Here is a 19,534-nt window from a genome sequence, read left to right as displayed (position 1 = left end):
CTTGCGCAATTGGCATGCAGCTTCACAATACCTAAAGAACTTTGTACATGTCGTCTGTTCAAACAAAAGAAATATTCCTCCCCTTTGAATCCAAATGAAACGCCATTCTGTCATTCTTTCTATTCAGATTGAAGCGTTTATGAAGTATTTTCCCATCCATTTGGTCATCCGGTTATAGTTTACTGGGACTGCAAAGCGTCGTGTAAACCTGGCTAAAGGCAAAGTTGATAGAATATTGATGAGTCATGGCAATGGTGTTAATGTGCAAATGGTTTAACTCAATGGAGCTTTCCCCCTCAGTGGTTCCTGATCTTTGCACCACATTTTACTCACATATTTAAAACGGTGCATTACGGAGATGGCATTACTCAACTGCTATTAACGGCGGCGTAATGGGCTTTTGTCTTCTGATGAATTGGCAGTCTCTCTTGAGTTAAGAGAGAGCATCTTGGGATTTGCCTCGGGAGACGGCAGCCTGAATAACATTCTGATTTGTAGAGGCTTAATTTTTGTTTGATTAAAAAATTAATTAAAATTAAAAAATAATTTTTGAGCCTTAAGTTTTTTTAAAATTAATCATTCACTTAATCAGTATTTTTTATGCATAGAAAATCAGCATTGGTGGGGCTCTCGAATGCTCCTATGCCATAAACATAGCTTACTCTGAAGTCATTGGGAAACACGTTGGACAGGAGCCAGTTTTGAATGGTTGCACTGATTGTGTACATAGTCAGCTCACTACTATAATTTTTTATATTGATTCACTAACACTGACAGCTTGCACTCCATTTTGGAACTAAGAAATATAGAATGTAATACTGGATATCATTAATTCAGGTCAGTGCACTTGAAGTCCAAAAGCAATTGAAATTTGGACAAAGTTAGTTACTTGTATTATTGAGCCTGTTAAATGGGCACTTAATGTGATTGCTACTTTTCTTTTTGCCAACTGCGTGATTGGCTTCAAATTGGATCGGAAAATATGTTTGGCGTATTTGGGGGCAAAAAAATAGCTTTCTGCTGCGTGTCTAGCTGCGGCAGCTCCATGGCCCTGAGCAAAGTTTGACCTCATTTACCACATGACTTTCCTGTCACGCTCTCAGCTTGTCCGGCATCAGTGCGTATACAGCAGCCATAGCTTCACATGCACGCTTTGCAACAATGTGAAGATTACAGCCTCGTGCCCCTCCCCCCCTGACACAACACCAGCAGCGGCGCATGCTCAGTGCGCTCGCGGTGGGAATGCTTGTGTGAATGTAAAGTGGGTCACATTCCTAACAGAAGAATCTCCAGTGTGAAGCACAGCAGGCCGGCCTGCCAGAGCTTGTTTCGGCCTATCTGTTCTCCTCCCACACTTTTTTTGTCTTCCTCATGAATGGCACTGTTTCATTCTTTAGCTATTTCACCCAAAAGCTGCTTTTCTTTTTAATCTTTTTTACAAAAATACCGTCCATTATATTTTTGAAAATTCTTGTTTTGGCATTAGTATATTAAAATATATTTTGATTTAAATACGGTTGGTCCTTGACTCACAAATTTAAGGTTCTGTGATCACGCTCGTAACTCGAGTTACTCGTATAACTAATTAATTTAAAATCGATTGAAATGCCATCAATCTCTTGCAGCACTTTTTGTTTATAATGAAGAAAGATAGCACCATATTGTACAAAAAAAAACAACACAATTAATAGAATGTAAAGAAGTAGTCTTAAAGTGTTACACTGTGGTAATAGTGTATTGCATTTAAGGAGCGTGGCCTAGTGAGTGAGGTCAGGAGCTGGAGCTGGAGCCGGATTGGCAGGTTAGGCCTGCTGCACACTTAACTGAAATGTTTTACGGTGTGCAAGTATTCACAACACTTTCATGAATGGTCCAACATCAGCAACTAGTTTGGTTGTGATTCAAAATTAGAAACGCATGTGAACGATGTCACAACATTGCCAAAATAATAACCAGCCATGCCATGTAATCATAATTTACGGTATATACAATCACACACACATACAGTCATAGTAATTGATTAAATAACTGATGGATTCATTCAAACTGAAGATCTCAGGACAACTGTTTACACGTGATCTGCCACTTACCAACTACATCAATCAACAGTCATTTATCCATGTGATACAAGCAGATTGATGTAAACATCACATGCAAATGATGATTTTCATTAACTGAAATTCAAGCAGAGAATGTACAAAGTCTTACAAATTCAACGGATGAGAGAATGTCAACGCTGCTATTAAATAAAAGGTTCCCCGGTGAATTGTGTCTTGACCTGTCAAGATGTTGCGTTAAGAATATTTTTGATTTCTGCACATACAACCTCCTAATGCTGCAATTTCAACAAATGACTATTTTCTCGTCTCTACAACCTATAAAATGTCTTCAAACACTGCTGTGAATGATAATTTGGAATGTGCTCCAAATCTTTTGTATATTTTCTAAGAGCCCATCCTGAATGAATCACTCGATTTCAGCAGTGATTCTCTTTGATTTGGATCTGTGCGTGGCTTTTATGCATGTGCATTCTCCCAAAACAATACCTGATTGCGCAATTGTTTTGTTAAGCAATGATGACATCACTGAAACGATTCGGATCTAATTCTAAGATGTTTTCCTGGTTTAATCATAATCAGGTGTGTGCTGCATGCACGCTTGGCCCAACTCGAAATGTAAAACATGATACTCGGAATTCCTGTGGTTGTGCTGATTTTTCATTTACTGGAAACGTTCCAGTTGCCCATGTGAAGCGAAAATCCCCTCACATGATTGTTAAAGCTGTCCCATGATCACCTCTATCCTTGGTTTTTTTTCCTGACACAACCTGAGGGCATATTTACTCATATTTACATTTTATAAATGCTCGGCATCAAAACATTTATGTTGCCTGGGAAAAATGTACGCTCAGTCTTGGAGTCTTTTAAAACACGTAGGAGCTAATTTGCCTACTGCTTAGGTTCCTATAGATGCTGTACTCAATGGTGCAGAAACAAATCAGGTTGATTTGTTCCCTGGGAGTTTGGTGCCAGATGAAGGCAGTCGCAGAGCTCTTCGATGCTTTGCTAATGCAGCAAGTCTGACGGGTTTTCCTTCTGTTCATCCTTTGGCATTGTCTTTAACAGACGGTCAAAGGGGAGCAGGCGTGTGAGTGTTTCATGCTTATTTTTACATGTGGCACCAAGCTGAAAATGTATCCTACGCACAAAGACGCCAAAGGGAGTATGAGTAATTTAACACCATTAAGATAAGTAAAGTCTAGTTGACAGGAGTAAGCTAAAGCAATTTTAAAGGCCCACTGGAATGGAATGTGGAGATTAACACTGATTTCAAAACTGCTGCAAAAGGTTTGTGGACCTCCACCCTTTTTAACCCATCCATGAACCCACTCATTTGTTTTGGATTTCACATTGCAGGCGTGCTTGTACAGTAAGTAGGTCACATCAGTAGGGAAGTGGAAGGAATACAAGTTAGGGGACTCCCCGATTCCACGCCACGCTCATCCATCTTCATCCAGTTGCTCCCTTCCCACCTGTTTCCTCACAAGCTCTGCCCAATGCCAAACATTCAGAGATGAGGAAATGAGCCCCAGGCACCTCCCAGAGGCTTTTGTGGCTGCTTGTCCAGCTGGTTGCTTACATCCGTCCAATTGTTGACATTTTTCTAGATTTCTACTCCTAAATACCAAACTATTGGGAATTGAAAAGAATCCCTCCCAGGATGACTGTCAGTATCAGCTGGACATACAATGTCTTAAATTGAAACTTCCCTTGCAAGTGAAGGTAAAAAATTGCATTTTAGACTGTAAGAATGACAAAGTTGCAATGAGATCAAGCATTTTACAAGATGCAGCTGGGTGTAAAGCGATTTTATTTTATGACGTGATGAAACAGAGTTGGGAGGTCATGGTTTAAACACATCAGAGTTGCGGATCTACATTTGCAGCATAAATTCTCGTATTAACTCCATGAAATTCTATTTATTCTGAACAGTGTATTATTTTGTACTGTCCTCTTGGCTGCACTGCTTGGAGCTGTGTATGGATTATTTTTTTGGGGCTACTCTGCCAGGAAGATGATAATTCTAAAAGAAACATTAAAGCCAAATTTGAGTTTTCAAATGCACGCAGGGACAAAACCTTTATTTTGGTGACATGCCCAGCCTTAAAGTGCATTTGCCTCAAGATAAGCTGATGCCATGTCATGGTGTCAGTTGTGAAACGCCTGTGATTTGCCATGTCATTTGATTGACAGTTACACTAGTCTTTGACCTCATTGCCATGCGTCACTCGAGACAACGGTGCACATGATCAATCATTGAGTAACACAATTTTTGTTCTGAGTCAGAACCTACCTAATGTTACCCAGGAGCCTCTATCCTAGCCCTCATTGTCAACTTCAGCGCAAGGACCTGACACGGCCAGCCCTCAACATGATCAGTTTTTTCACTCCAATCTATTTTTAGAGGTTGTTGGGTTATGTATGATAGTCTTTGCCTAGAAGCATTTTCTGCTCTGCTCTACTGTGGTTCACTCTGTTCCAACGGATGCACTGTAGCTATAAGTAGAACAAATCAAAGGGATGATGTTACAGTAAATGTGGTGAAGGTTTTCAATGCGTAGCATATTCATTTATGTGATTGCTTTTCATCAGTCAGTTTGCTGATGTGATACAGACAACACTCAACACAAGATCTTCCACAAGCCCAGAACTGTCTTCTTTTGGTACTTTTTAAATCAGTGTTCTTGTTTTGTTTGTGAAGGCTCATACTGTCTTTTTAAGTTTACTATTTAAAGAGTTTTTAGTCAAACAACTGCTTTACATGTTTCAGCTACTTCCTGCAGCCTTTCTCAGAAGCACCACAAGACACGTCAATTCTTCCGTCTTGTGACGCTTGTGAGGAAGGCTACAGGAAGTAGCCCAAACATGTAAAGCAGGTAAAATAATGTTCCCTGTCAGACAGACCAAGCAGATAAAATAATGTTCCCTGCCAAAAACAGGAATGGAACTGGTTTCACTATCGATTTAAAAATCCAAGCTGTGAAGTCTCAATTCATGTAAAGATTCTGCCGTGATCCTTTGTAGCTCTGTCATCACTGCCATCATTTATTTGACATTGATGACTTTTGATAACTCCTTGAGCTTGGAAAACGGGGAAAATTCACTTAAACCCAGACTAGTTGAGTAGGGAGGTTGCCCGAGCACGTCGATGTCAGGATGGAAATGTTGGATGCCTACGGCTTTGTGAGCAGATGCATTGTAATAGTGAAGAAGTCTTGAGCTGCTCTGCCACAACTCTCCTCTTATGCATTGAACAAAGCAAACACTGCAAAATCTTTTTGCGGATGTGCTGACTGATCATCTGGCCCACACTGAAGGGCAAAACCTGTAGTCTGGGTTTGAAATCCATCTTTTGTTAGAAGTCCTTGAACTTTTCTGACACATTGCTGGAGCCAGTCCTGAAAATTGGCAAAGCACTCAAATTTACTGCCCTAATGCTACGAACCACATGGCAACTGCTTCCATTAACTCAATGGTTTTGCCAATGTATGTCTCATTACCGCCCACTAGCATCTTTTTATGGAATGCAGCTTTTTGTCTCATTAGACCGTAACAAGCTTGGGGCTTGCCGAGGTTTTGTTTATAGGCATCTGCAAAAGCGCACAGGCACTAGAAAGGCAAACATTAATGGGCGAACTTGGTATTTGTCAAGCTTAGTGAAGCAACCCTGATCCTGTGTGCGCTGTGGTGGTTTGACATGGCATGTCATCACATGGTGTGTAAAAAGAGAAAGAGGAACTGCTCCACAAGATAAACACTGAAAAGTAGGTCAGTGGGACTGCGTGCAAAGTAAACGATTTAGTATAAGATCTGACTTGTAATATTCATACACTACTTTAATTTTTCCTAGTGTCCTACTGACATTCCAAGCATTCATCTTTAAAACAACAAATAAAAAGAAATGACTGCAATGAAGGCTATCAGCCACAATCCAAGTTTTGTGTTTCTCTCACATGCACTTACGGGTTAGCGCTCCTTCGCCTCTCACTTGTGGGTTGAATTTCTTGGAGTTTCTGGCTGGAGGCCAAGTTTCTTTGGCCGTGGGGATTCAGTGGGCCAGTCTTACTGGACTTGCGTTCCTTAGACTAAAGTTCCGCATGTTGTAAATGTAGGTCACGCCAGGAATTACGCAGGAAATTTGAGTAGGGCGGGTATTCACATTCCAGATTTTTGGTGCACTGCCGACAGTAGTATTGTTGGTTCCTATTCTTGTTTATGTGGTGATGAATTTACAAGCATCACGTGAAAGATTTTAAGCTTTTACTTGCTTTATCAAAGCCATTTGCTCAGACAATACGGTTTTGTCATGGATGCAGGCTTTAGTTTGCTGTGTCTACCGACACAAGAGGTTGTAAGCTTTTTGGGAGCTTTGCCATACTCTAACTTTTGACGCCCTACCATCGTTGTTGCTGTGCAAATAACTTGCATACCACTGGTTTGAATTATGACCAAGATTGCTGCTTGACCTGGATAGGAATTTCTTTATTCTTTCATAGTCTCCTCCAGTTCTTACAAGTTATATTTTGATATGTTTGGTATACGAACATAGGTTTTTTATTATAGTATTGAGTTGGGCTATTAGATATTTTTTTGTTAGGGGGGGTCAATTTCAGGTTAAACTGCAAAAATTAAGGCTGGCCCATATCGATTTGGTAGCAGTAGCTCGATATGAATATTCAAGAAAATAGCAAACAATAAAATAATGTCAGTCAACTACTTTCCACGCTTGCATATAAAGCTCAGGGCTATTAACCACATAGCTCGTTTCAAGTTTGGTGTTGATTGACAACTAAGGCCAGCTCAGGACAGTCATCTGAGGGAGAGAGGGAAGGGAAGGTGAAGGGTGACACAGCTCACATTGCAGTGACTCCACAAATGAACTCAATGTGTGGGGGAAGAGTGGCCAAGTACTATTTTTTGTGATGGTCCAGTCTCGGGTTGCACAATATATGGGGGGAAAAAAATGCCATTATATTGGCCCATGCAATATCCATATCGCAAACTTTTGGACGATAACGCACAATTACCTAGGATAACTACAATTAATTAACACACGCGCACAACAATTTCCATGTAGCATTAAAAAAAAAGATTATTAAAGCAAAGTTGCATTAAATTGAATTATTTATTTATTTATTGCTAACTTTTACTGTTAATGTTCAAATTAAAAGAACTACACTTTCCACACATTTGATTATGTAGATGTTTCACACCACAGAAAACCAGTGAAAACTCAAATGGTGAGAAATACCAACCACTATATCACCACAATTTAGTACTGTATGGTTCTCAGTCTGTTCAGATTTCAGTAATTATTTTCATGTTTAATGTATTATATGGACTCGGCCCTTTATCTTGTCTTGTTATTTTTATCCTCAAGACTTTACGATGCCATTCAATTACAAATGTGTATACACCCTCGGGTTAAATGTTGATAATGGAACAGAAGTCGTAATCAATATTCCATCCAAAGAGCCTTGTTGCAATCGTCTTAATGACTGAATGTTCGAATATTATTTGGTCTTAAGTACTTTTCATTGTGACTCTCACAGGACCGAAAACTATCAAAGACTGAGCGGCAGCGCTTTAAGGAGGAAGCGGGGATGCTCAAGGGCCTCCAACATCCCAACATTGTCCGCTTTTACGACTCCTGGGAGGGACCCTCCAAGGGCAAGAAGTGCATTGTTCTGGTTACTGAACTAATGACTTCTGGAACCCTCAAAACGTATGTCATTTCACGATACAATCTATGGTTACAGACTGATGTTGTGTAATATCTGGCGGATGCATGTTTTCTTCCCCCCTCGTGGTAATATTTCAAGTTAATATAATTTCTCTTTCAGTTATCTGAAGAGGTTCAAGGTGATGAAGATTAAAGTGTTGAGGAGCTGGTGTCGACAGATCCTCAAGGGGCTCCACTTCCTCCATACCCGTGCACCTCCCATCATCCACCGCGACCTGAAGTGCGACAACATTTTCATCACGGGCCCAACGGGATCTGTCAAGATCGGAGACCTTGGATTGGCCACACTGAAGCGTGCATCCTTTGCCAAGAGTGTTATAGGTATGACCCACCAACATTATTTTTAACTACTTGTGCTTCTTGCTATGGGGCATTTCTGTTTCTTGGGTCAGGAAATGTTGTGAAACTGAGAATGGTGTCTAATGAAGGGGAGTCTTTTGACCTGGTGAAAATGGTGTCTAATGAGGGGAATCTTTTGACAAGATAACGTGTTGTTTTTGAGCATTTGGTTCAAAAACAGACCACAGAGTTTCAGCCGTCCCTCAAACCACAGCTCAAATGGAGGCCAATGACTGTGGTGATCTTAGGTAGATCACCACAGGGATTTCACTTGGCTCATTCAAGTATTGGTCATTGTACAGAATACTTTGATGTTTATCCAAAGTAGTTTTTTTTTTCCAGGCACCTACTGAATGTAAGTAGCGCCTAATTTTCTCCTGCTGTTAAATGGTAATATTACCATAATAGTTGTTATGCCTTCTTGCAGGCTAACCTGGCCATGGCTAAAGGTATGGCCGTTGTTTCTGCCTTAGACTGACTGACTGGTCTTGTTCTGTGGTTTGGAAATATGTGGTCTGTTTGCCAATCAGACACGTCATGCTTAACTGTCTTATCGGTTTGCCTCAACAGGTTTCCCCACTAGTGTGTCTTTTCTTTTAAAAATATTCCAGGTCTGCCAATTGTTTTTCTCTGTCGTTCGTATTCCAGGGAGTTCTCCTCCACTTTCTCTCTTGTTAGCCTTTTGCTTAAAATGTAGGCTCTAGCTACAGCTGTGCCCCATTCTGCTGTTTGGAATAAATAGGGTACTGCTGGTCAATGAAGAAAAGTATGAACTGTTATGGGCCTGGTAAGTCTTGACAGTGTGCTGGAACACACATCGATTTAAACCCCCTCAAATGCATTCAATTAAACAAGAACGTTTTTCTGTGTATGACCTAAGATTGAGGGAGAACTGTTGCTAACTTGGAGCTGATGTTCAGAGATGCACTGCTGGGAATAGTAGCTAGCTATGGAAGGTGCTTCGCTCTGCCTTGGCCATAAATAACATGTTTAATCTGTAGGTCGAGGAGAGCCGGTAAGTCAGACTTCAAAAAGTAAGTGTCTTTATGAAATGCAAAGTGTGTGTGGTTTGAAGGTAAGCTCTTGACAGAAGTTATTTCCATAGCTAGCTGTGTTCCTCGGACAAGGCTTTGAATAGATTGTATCTTGGCACTTTTACCCTTCGCAGTTGCTTTAGTCAATTGTTTATTCAAATATGCCATTGAACTGCCACTTTGGCTCAGAAGTTGGCGCTCTGTTTATCAGCTGCCTCAGACAAATGTGTCAATTCCAAAATTGAAGGTCCTACACAGACAAACATGTGCCCTCTTCTCTACAGTCTAACTGAGTTCGGCTTTTCCCTCCTTTTTTGTTTTTTTCCTCTTTGTTTGCCTTCCTTCCCCTTTTTTCTCTCTTCTCTTTTTTTCCAACTTCCACCTCGCAGGGTCTACCCCAGGAGACGTCGACGGGCCGGTCACACTTCTCATCCTCCGCTTCCTCAACCCCTCATGGGTTAGAGGAGCAGAGAAGGGGCAGTGGGTTGAGAAGCCCACGCTGTCAGTAAGGAAGAGAGTTCTGAATAGTTGTTTTGATTTAAGGTACCCCTGAGTTCATGGCGCCTGAGATGTATGAGGAGAAGTACGACGAGTCAGTGGATGTGTATGCCTTTGGAATGTGCATGCTGGAGATGGCCACCTCAGAGTACCCTTACTCAGAGTGCCAGAATGCTGCACAGATCTACCGCAGAGTGACCAGTGTAAGTCTTCATTTTAGGTCTCTGTGTCCCCCTGCCCCCTTTGCCCTGCCTTCTTCCCATGTACTAAGAAGGCAAATGCCCCATTGTGGAACTATTGTCTTTTCACCTAACTCAACTTGGCTCCCTTTTTTATGAGGATTCATTTTTACTTGAAATTTAACGTTTTTATTTCATCTCTCAGATGAAGTGAAATGTTACACGGCAGAAAATTGATCAAAATTGCAGATGTGAGTGACTCACAAACTTGTAAATATTCGAGAGGAACCAAGGACCAGGACCTTTGCTTATTTTTCCTTCCTTCTTGTGATTTGTGTTTGAAAAGCGTTCAGAATTCCGGCATAGATAGCTGATAAGAGGCTGAACAAGCATTGTTTTTGTTATGTACTGAGTGACTTAACTTCCTGTTGGTCGTCATTGTAAATTAACAGCCAAAGAATTTCACATGTCATAATATCATGATTTAGGCGCATGATTCAGACTTGTGTCATGCCAACAGTCCCAGACACGAGGTGGCTGAACCTTAAGTCTAGATTCACACGTATTGAATGAATACGCTTGGCCCTCAATTTATTCGTGATGATATTTTAACATAAAAACCCCTTAGTTTAGTAAAACATTGCCAATTGCTGAGCTTGAAGCTGTCCCAATCCACCAAAGCCAGTTGAACAGGCTTGGGGAGACCAAACACAGCTTAGTCACTTGTGAAGCAAAGTCTTAGTGTGTTGCTGTGCTCGCTTTTAGAAGTTGTTGCGTGTCCCATATGCCTTCCCTGAAGAGTCAGCTCATTTTTTGCTCAATTGTCTCAGTCACCGCTTTAGAGTTGAGCTTCATTTTCATCAACCCTTGGTACAATCCCCTACCAGTGGCTTAATGATATTGTAAGTCTCAGATTTGCTTTAACTTGTGCTTAATAACAACACTAATCACTGTTGAATAGTTGTTAGAATTCAGCTAAAAATAGCCTCTCATATGATTCGGGCAGAGAGTGCCAAATAATTATGAAGGTACAAAGGGGTTCAAAGAAAAGGCGTTGGGTTTAGCCCTCAAAATGAAATCTCGCCCATGTAGGGGAAACCCATTCTCATTCAGTGTTTTGTGTTTCCTGTAGGGGGTGAAGCCGGGCAGCTTTGACAAGGTGGCCATTCCTGAGGTGAAGGAGATCATCGAGGGATGCATTCGCCAGAACAAGGATGAGAGGTGTCCCATTTGATTTCTCAGTTAACCACGGTCCACATCAGCTTCTAACCTTCTCATCTTTAGGTACTCGATCAAGGACCTCCTGAATCATGCCTTCTTCCAAGAGGACACAGGTGTGCGTGTGGAGCTGGCTGAAGAGGATGATGGTGAAATGGAAGCGATTAAACTGTGGCTGAGAATTGAGGACATCAAGAAGTTAAAGGGGAAGTACAAAGACAATGAAGCCATCGAGTTTTCCTTTGACCTAAACAAGGACGTCCCAGATGACGTGGCTCAGGAAATGGTGAACTTGATTGTTATTAAACTTAACCCTTAAGCTCTAGCAAACAAATGATCATTACTAAAGTTGATGCCCTGTGTCTGCTTTAGGTTGATTCAGGGTATGTATGCGAAGGTGACCACAAGACTATTGCAAAGGCCATCAAGGACAGAGTGTCCCTCATAAGTCGCAAGAGAGCACAACGGCAGCAGGTGTGTTCTTAAACGTTGTTTATTTTTACATATTCTTTTCACACATGCTTCACATCCCAAAGTTGTAATACGTTTGGTGTCAAATGCCTTTAAAGGTCAGAGAAGATCAGGAGAAGAGCAGAATTGAAGAAGAACAACCGAGCCAGACACAAACGCCCCAGCAACCAAGCAAAGAGGTGCCTCTCTCCCAGTCGGTGCCGCAGCCAGCCACCCATGTTCCTCTTCCACAAGCCAACCAACACAGCACACCCATGCCAGCTCAGCCTGTGTCCCAGCCGAGTCTTGCCAATGCTTCTTATAACACTTCGCAACCCACCCAGCTGACGGGCTTGACACAAGGGGTCTCTTACGTCCCCCAGTCAACTGGGCAAATCCCAATTCAGAATCAGAGTTTGGCTTCCAGTCAGCCGGAGTCAGAGGAGCCTGAGGCTGAGCAGCATCAACACAGTGGCGGAGGTGTGTATCGGCTACCTTGCTAGTATGGTTAAATAGGATGAGGAAACACTCGTCAAAGTTATTAAACCTCAGCCAGAAGCGGGAACAGAAGTAGACATGACCTAATGCAAAACACTAAAGTGCTGAGGCGGTGCGGTTCTAATGGAAATCTGGCTGGGACTATGTTAGAGTGTGATTAATGAACAGCAAATTATCAGGTTCATTAATAAGTGTAGAAAAATTAAAACATTGGCCACACAGTAAGCACATGTTTGAAAACTAAAAAATTATCTGCACCTTTCCACCGGGATGAGGAGCCTGAGGTCAAAACTATTAAATATTTATAATATAAGCAATGTAATGTGTTCTTTTGCACTATTTAGCACCATGAGCATGACATCTTATTTATTTTATTACTAATATTCTTTGCTAGTGGGATCCTGTAATCTATTCAGAAATCCTTATTTCTTCTCAGTTTTGTGCATGTCGTGATTAACATTGTTACCATGAAGAAATACAAGTTACGCTGTTATATGAATTTTGCCTAGTGCTACGTTGCGTCAAGAATTGACATGTTCTCGCTATCCGCTCTTGCCGCCTCCCCCAATCCCCATCCCCGACAGTCGCACACATGGCCGACAGAGCATCTGGTTCCTCTGTCCTCGCTGCCGAAGCTCAGCCTGCTCAGCCGGGAATGTCCTACTGCGCCCCTCCCAGTCAACAGCTTCAACCCCAAGTGCCATGCCCTCCGACACAAAATGACCAAATGCAGCCGCAGCAGCATGTGTCACTGGTGAGTCATTTTCCAACGGGCTGAGTTCCATCGATGGTGAATCAGAAGCACCAATCCATATCTATTTATGTATCCTGTCCAGTTTCCTTCCGTGTGGACTTGTGTTGCTTCTAAATCTGTCTTCCACACCTGTTAAACCAGCTGCACTTAACCATGCAGTGGCATATAAAGATGAATACTTAACCCGTTCCCTGAGTCAGCATAGCTCACAGTCATCTTATTTTTACTTTTAAGGCATACCGTTGTTCTCCCAATTATGTGTTAAAGGTTCAACCCCAGATGCCAGGTGTCCAGGCCGAACTTGTCCCTTCTCTTCCCAGCAGCCAGTCTGTCTCAGTGGCACCACAGCAGGTATTCACAGCATTATGTAGTCATTATGTAGTTTTTTTTTTTTTGTTATAGCATAGAGTATGTTGTTGTTGTTGTTTTTAAATAGTATGGTGCACACCACCAACCATCAATGTTTTAGGATGTTGCATTGGATAAATAACTTTTCCAATTCCTGATTAATTTTTGGTCCTTACAGATTCCCACCCAGCAGGTGATGATGCCTCCATCCTCTCAGTCGGCCCCTTCTGCACCACCACAACAGCAGCAGCAACAGCCGCCGGAGACCAACACAGTCCTTCAGAGCTCCTCTCTACCACAGGCACAGCCTGGAACGCAACCGTTACAAGTGAGAACAATTTTTCGCATTTATCCCTTAATGTATTCATTAATGTGTCCACTCCCCATTCTGCTGCATCCATTTCTCTCACTTAGTTTGTGTGCATTCTTTTGTTATTCTCATTACCACTACCATTACTGTCATATTTTATCTTCTTTTTCTTTATCATCTCTGCATGCTGCTCACTTCCTGCATGACTGTTAGTCTTGGGCCTCTAGTCCAAATTCTTTTATCCTGTCTCCACCTCCCAATGCTGAACATCTGTTCTTCCTCTATCAGGCATCTTGCCTCTCTGCGCTGCAGGTACTCAGTATTGATGTGTGTGGTTGGGCTTTTGTAATTTAGGTGTGAACATTTTGCCTCAAACTCATTTCTCTTTTTTTAATTATGACGTTTAAATACAAAATGTTTATGGGTTAGAGGGGCAACGCTTAATCTGATCGATTCACAGCTGCCCCCTACCAATATTATAGAAGATTTTTTTTCTTCAGATTTTTTGGGTCGATAGAATAAAATGAACAGTTTACTACAAACCACATTCTCTATTAATAAGCATTTTTAAATGCTAAGAGCGGACTAATTTTGTCGAAGTTTAAAAATGTTACTGTGTCACTTTCCCACATCTGCTGCATAAATGCCAAAACAAAACAAAACATCAGAGTTAACATGCTCTAAGTTTTACTGACTATTGTTTTGTTTCAGGCCGCTGCCAGTCAGGCAACACCAGCTGAGCAGTCAGCAGCCTCCTCCACTCTTGTGCCGCCATCTGTGGAAAGGTAAGCAGGAGAGGCATACTTTCAGACGTTATCGTGTACATTTCTCTGAGATATTTGTCCCCTTTTCAGCTGTTTATCAGATGCAGCTTCAGGTCTAAGTGACGGCAATGAAGGTACTTCAACATCAGGAGGCCGCCACGAGGGCCGCTCACTGAAGCGGTACCAGCGGCGATCTGTCCGTAGCCGCTCTCGGCATGATAAGGGAGCCAAGGCCAAACTGAATGTTCTAAGTGTAGGCATCTTTTTTTTTTTCTGACATATGTTTGTATTTGAGTTCCTTGCTGTGACACTAAGCTAAGGCACATCTTTTTTTTCCTGCAGATCTCAAATGCAGGAGACAGAGTAGCAGAATGCCAGCTGGAAACGCACAATAGGAAGATGGTGACCTTCAGATTTGATCTAGATGGTGACAATCCAGAGGAGATTGCACAGATAATGGTGATTTATTTTTCCTTTAAATGTTACTTTGTGTGTGTTGCTAATCCATTTACGAAAATAATGTACTTTGGTTTATTTTCTCTCCCTCCTTAATATTGGAATTACAATTTAGTATGAAGCAATCAGATGCTCGAAGCGCATTTCTCAACTCACCCTAGATTAGGGAATGGGGATTTTGGGTTCGAGGTTGCGGTTTTTGTAAAATAAATTTTCCCCAAAATGTCGACTTATACTCCAGCGATACTTGTACTTTTTTTTCCCCATTCTTGAGAGTTATACTCTGGAATTACTTAAAAAATGAATCTGTTTCATGTTCTGTGAAACCGTAAGAAATCACAGTTACAAAGTAACTTGTATAAAACTTAACAATAAAAAAAAAAATACAGTTTACTGTACTGTGAAATAGTAAGAAACATACTATGGCAGTCAGAACAACATGAGCTAAAACACTTTTTTTTTTCTTTTTTTCCTCTTGAGGTATAAAGATAAACCTGTTAGATACTGGTCTCAAGGTCTTCTGAGACAGAAAACCGAAAATTACACGACAGGTTTTAATTACAGCGCTGACGCCTTTGCCTGCTGTGAATCCCTCTGTTCTCCACTCCCAAGGAACAAGCAGCCTTTCCAATTAGCAAAGCACTTTTTATCATATTGCAAATGCAATTAGTCGTTGGGTCCTTCTTTGTTGTCTATTATAGAGATTTAATTTGACTTGTTTGCTGCTTCAGGTTGTGAGTGAGTTCATCCTGGAAAGTGAGCGAGAATCATTCATCGAGCAGGTCCGTGAAGTCATTGAAATGGCTGACGAGAAAGGAGAGGGCATGAAAGAAGCATTTCCTCAGGTAATGTTATGGATGTGCTCACATCTTTTAAACCAAACCCCATTTTCTGATTCAAATCAGTAACATTAAACAGTGAACATTTAAATTCCAGATACTGCATTTCCAAGTTGCCATTTGTGATTCAATCCCTATTTTTGATAGGCTATATCTGATCTGTGCCATTTGTGCAATTTGAAAAATGCATTGTATAAGCGTCATGTAATTGTTGGTCTATCTACAGATGAGTGAGCTTCAACAGCAGCCAGAGCTTTCAGTTCCCATGCTGCCTGGTACACGGACATTCCTTGCTTCAATCTGCATACTATCAATGTGCATTATTAACTACTTCATATCTAACATTCCTTGTGCACATTCCCACAGGAATCTCCCCAAGCACTACAGCCCAGGTGGTGCATTCAGCAGGTCGACGGTTCATAGTCAGCCCAGTACCAGAGTCCCGTTTGAGGGAACAGTTTTTTGGTGCATCCTCGGCGAATACCTCAGTTGGCGACGAGTCCGGCTCAGGTACGATTACACAGTGGGGACTTTAAAAAATTTTTTTATTTTATTTATTATGAGCCATTGCTTGGTCTGTGTTGTGAGCCAAATTTTGAGTCAAAAGTGAACTTTGGATACATAAGTACTCTCGTATTTCTTTCATACAGTTCAGCTCTACTTTCTTTTATGCTGGTCTGGAGCAGCTTCATTGCATTTGATTTAATCAAAGGGGGAGTTACAAGTAAATTGAGTTATGAGCTTGTTCACGGAAGACATTAAATTTGTGAATCACTGCATTTTAGTTGTATTCCATTTATCTCACATTTTAACAACAGCGATTGTTTTTCCAGGGCCCACAATGACATTAGGCCTTTCTTTGTCTGCACCTTCTGGGACTCTGCAGCAGGCTTTTAGCAAAATGAGGCAGGATCACGCAGAGAGAGGCAGCAGCATGATTGAGCCTCCAAGCCTTGATCCGGAAGTTGGCACCAATCCATCTAGTGATGCTGGACTGGTCCCAAACACTCAGAGTGCTGTGGCCCCTCCCGAAGCGGTTCCGTCCACCAGTAGTTCTAGTTTCCCTCCCGTTGGGCTCGTCTCCGGAACCCCTCAGACGCATCCTCCAAATGGAAGAGTTTCTCCTCCACCTGTATCAACTCATTCTCAGAATCCTGTCACCAGTGATTCCCTGCCACCGGCCCACACTTCCCACGAAACATCCGCCTCGCAGATTGCACCCGCCGTCAGTGTCCCTGCCTCCTCTTCCATTTCCGCATCGGTCATGCAGACCTCCGTCCCCGTGGCGTCCGTGCCCCAGCTAAGCGCTAATACAGTCCCCGTCCCTGCTTCTGAGCCGCAACCTTTTAACAATACTGCCACGACATCTCAAAGCATTAATTCAGCCACGCATCCATCTCAGCCATTGGCCGGTCAGAGTCAACCCCAGTCAGGAGAGTCTGAGAGCGCTGAGGTTCAGACCAAAGCGGCAGGTAGGGATGATATCCAAGCCCTTGACAAGAAACTGCGATCCCTTTTTAAAGACCAGAGTACAAGTTCCTCAAGCGCACCAGTAGATCCTGGGCAGAACACCGGAACCTCTTCCCCTCCCACCGGAACATCATCCCCTCCTCCTGGCACCGCTCTGGTGCCTCCTTCAAACCTCCCGCTCACGTCTGGAGCACAGGCGGTCACTCCGCTCTCTACAACTACCCCAGCACAGGGGTTAACCCCTGCGGGACATGCCCATACCCCTCCAACCAAACCGAGGGCACAGGTTCGTGTATAATCAATTTACTAACATCTGTTTGACTACGTTTAATACAGTTTCAATTCATTTCAAACCTTTATCACATTATACCTCATGTGTTGTTCCTCATGTGTTGCATATCCTGGTAGACTTTACCTACTGGGTTTGACCAAGCTGCTCCTCTGCCCTTGGACACTTTACCACCATTCCCTGGACCAAATCAAGTGAGTGTTCCCTCTGCTTTCTCACTTTTTCTCACTTGGATTTTCTTTCTACTCTTTTATATGAAAGGGGTGATGTGATTATATACCTGAGCGAGTAAATCATATCTTTCTTGTTTGTCGGAACAGTCCCAGCAGCCTTTGGGTAATTTGGATGCCCAGCTGAGGAGAGCGCTGAGCCCAGAGACTCTTCAAGTGGAGAGCGTAGTCCAGGCTCCCGCAGCCGGTTTCACTCTGGGTCGATTCCAAGTAGGTTCTGTGTTGAGAGACTACCGCATTTCTTACAGGCTGAGATGATGAAACTTGAAACCCTATAAATGGTGCATTAAAATAACACCATCCCTCTGCCCAGGTGTCCGTTGCTACCGATGGTGCATCAAGTGGAGTTCCAGAGCCTGCCAGTGTTGTCTCCTCTTCCTCCCTCACGCCATCCTCCACCTCTACCGCCTCCTCATCCTCTTCTTCCTCCTCCCCCTCAAGCCCTGAAAACACCCTCCACCGCTCGTCCACTCTGTCCACCGCAGTGTGTGAAACGGACCGTAGCAACGGAGACTCGTCTTTCTCTGTTGGTTCTGCCAGCCAACTGCCCACCATAGCAATAGGGCGCTTCCAGGTTTCCAATGCCTCATCTGGACAAACTGCTCCCTCCAAAGTGGGACGCTTTTCAGTCACAGGTGTGTAGCAGGTTCATCAGCTACTACCAGGATCATAGTTCAAGAAATATTTCATTATATCCTCAATCAAACTTCTCCTTAGTGACATCAACGGCAGGTTCCAGCCCATCTCAAAGTTCGGGTGTCCAAAACGGCCCCTCCTCTGTGGAGCCTCATAAAGCACACACCCCATACAGCAGTGACAACGACGACGACTCGGGAACAGAGGACGAAGCCTTGCAGAAAGAAGTTAGTCGCCTCAGAGAAAGGTACGCGGTATGCTCACTGGCCTTTTGCATGTTAGCATGTCAGTTGGTCCTGTTGAATACCTTCGTGCTGCTTTTCCAGACACATGTTGGAGGTGCAGGCCCTGCAGACACGTCAGAAAGAGGAAATCGAGGCACTCTTTACCCGGCTAGGAAAAACAGCTCCCCCTTCCGTCCTATCCCCCGCTGTGGCCATGGCCGGAGGTCGACGCAGGCTCAAGAGCAAGAGCCACAAGTCTCCACGGAGCAGTGGACAACCAAGCCCCGTATTTTCTGGTAGGATCACACCAATGGAATTGAAATGGAATTGAGTGGTACATTTTCAACATTTTATCCAATTAGATGATTAATCAATAAGATCTTCAATATGCTTTCCAACATTTGTGTTTCAAACGTTGACGCAAGATTGCCATAAGCTTGATTTAATAACTCCACATAGCCACTCTCAATTTTCTTGCCCTGTACAATGGTGTGCTTGAATTTTGACTTGTCTGATGTGTCCAGGATGTCCAATCTCAGCTCAGAGTACTCATGACTCTGAATCTCCCCCCAAACAAAGTACTCTTTCTGCTTCCGAGGCTTCCCAAACTTGTGCAGCAACATCTTTACAAGAGTTCCGATCCTCTCCATCCCTACCCAGTCTCAGCAGTTGCTCTACGGGTATGTGTGTGAAGATTTTCAACTGATTCGCTCTCACTGAGCTGAGTTCCTTGACTGAGGGGCCACTCACATGTAACTATAAATACAGATTTAAAAAAAATAGTAAAACATTCAGATGTACTTAAATACAAACTTTTTTTTTTCTGCCAATTATGTACTATACTATGTTGATAACTTGGCAGAGCAAAAACATTCCCCTCTTGTAGTTTTTCTAATTTGTTAACTCATACAACTGCTTGTCCCCGCTATTCTTACCTTGTCTCTTGTCTTCTAAGGAGTAAGTGGGACCACCTCCACAAATGGCTCAGGTCCCTACCAGAACCACTCGCTTTCTCTGACCCATGCGAGCGGGCCGGCTTCCACTGCCACAGCAGCTCAGACGCAGAAGGGCAAGGGTACCTTCACAGATGACCTGCACCAGCTGGTGGATAACTGGGCCAAAGATATCAGTCTCTCGCAGGGCAAGAGGGGTCCTAAAACCGGAGCACAGGCAGCCCAGGGACATGATGTAAGCG

The 19,534-nt window shown here is 42.8% G+C and overlaps 1 protein-coding gene across 4 annotated transcripts in view; it reads left to right on the top strand.

The window, feature by feature from the left end:
- The window catches only part of LOC148396354 (serine/threonine-protein kinase WNK1-like), a 28,001-nt gene that overhangs the window by 4,466 nt on the left and 4,001 nt on the right, over nt 1-19,534 (top strand). For all 4 annotated transcript variants that reach the window (XM_088377766.1, XM_088377763.1, XM_088377764.1 and 1 more), the window contains exons 3-26: nt 7,613-7,785; nt 7,904-8,124; nt 9,720-9,877; nt 10,986-11,074; nt 11,138-11,357; nt 11,444-11,545; nt 11,641-12,001; nt 12,604-12,773; nt 13,041-13,124; nt 13,300-13,449; nt 14,143-14,216; nt 14,286-14,448; nt 14,538-14,654; nt 15,383-15,496; nt 15,717-15,765; nt 15,857-16,000; nt 16,324-17,246; nt 17,369-17,443; nt 17,570-17,689; nt 17,793-18,114; nt 18,197-18,362; nt 18,442-18,635; nt 18,864-19,019; nt 19,295-19,527. In XM_088377766.1, the coding sequence (XP_088233892.1) occupies nt 7,613-7,785; nt 7,904-8,124; nt 9,720-9,877; nt 10,986-11,074; nt 11,138-11,357; nt 11,444-11,545; nt 11,641-12,001; nt 12,604-12,773; nt 13,041-13,124; nt 13,300-13,449; nt 14,143-14,216; nt 14,286-14,448; nt 14,538-14,654; nt 15,383-15,496; nt 15,717-15,765; nt 15,857-16,000; nt 16,324-17,246; nt 17,369-17,443; nt 17,570-17,689; nt 17,793-18,114; nt 18,197-18,362; nt 18,442-18,635; nt 18,864-19,019; nt 19,295-19,527 (4,578 nt within the window). The remainder of the gene's footprint in view (nt 1-7,612; nt 7,786-7,903; nt 8,125-9,719; nt 9,878-10,985; nt 11,075-11,137; nt 11,358-11,443; nt 11,546-11,640; nt 12,002-12,603; nt 12,774-13,040; nt 13,125-13,299; nt 13,450-14,142; nt 14,217-14,285; nt 14,449-14,537; nt 14,655-15,382; nt 15,497-15,716; nt 15,766-15,856; nt 16,001-16,323; nt 17,247-17,368; nt 17,444-17,569; nt 17,690-17,792; nt 18,115-18,196; nt 18,363-18,441; nt 18,636-18,863; nt 19,020-19,294; nt 19,528-19,534) is intronic.

This window comes from Syngnathus floridae, chromosome 6, assembly GCF_059516105.1.
Source record: "Syngnathus floridae isolate MCC-2025c chromosome 6, RoL_Sflo_1.0, whole genome shotgun sequence".
NCBI lineage: Eukaryota > Metazoa > Chordata > Actinopteri > Syngnathiformes > Syngnathidae > Syngnathus > Syngnathus floridae.
The sequence above is the reverse complement of the archived record's forward strand: the minus strand, read 5'-3'. Positions and strand labels throughout refer to the sequence as shown.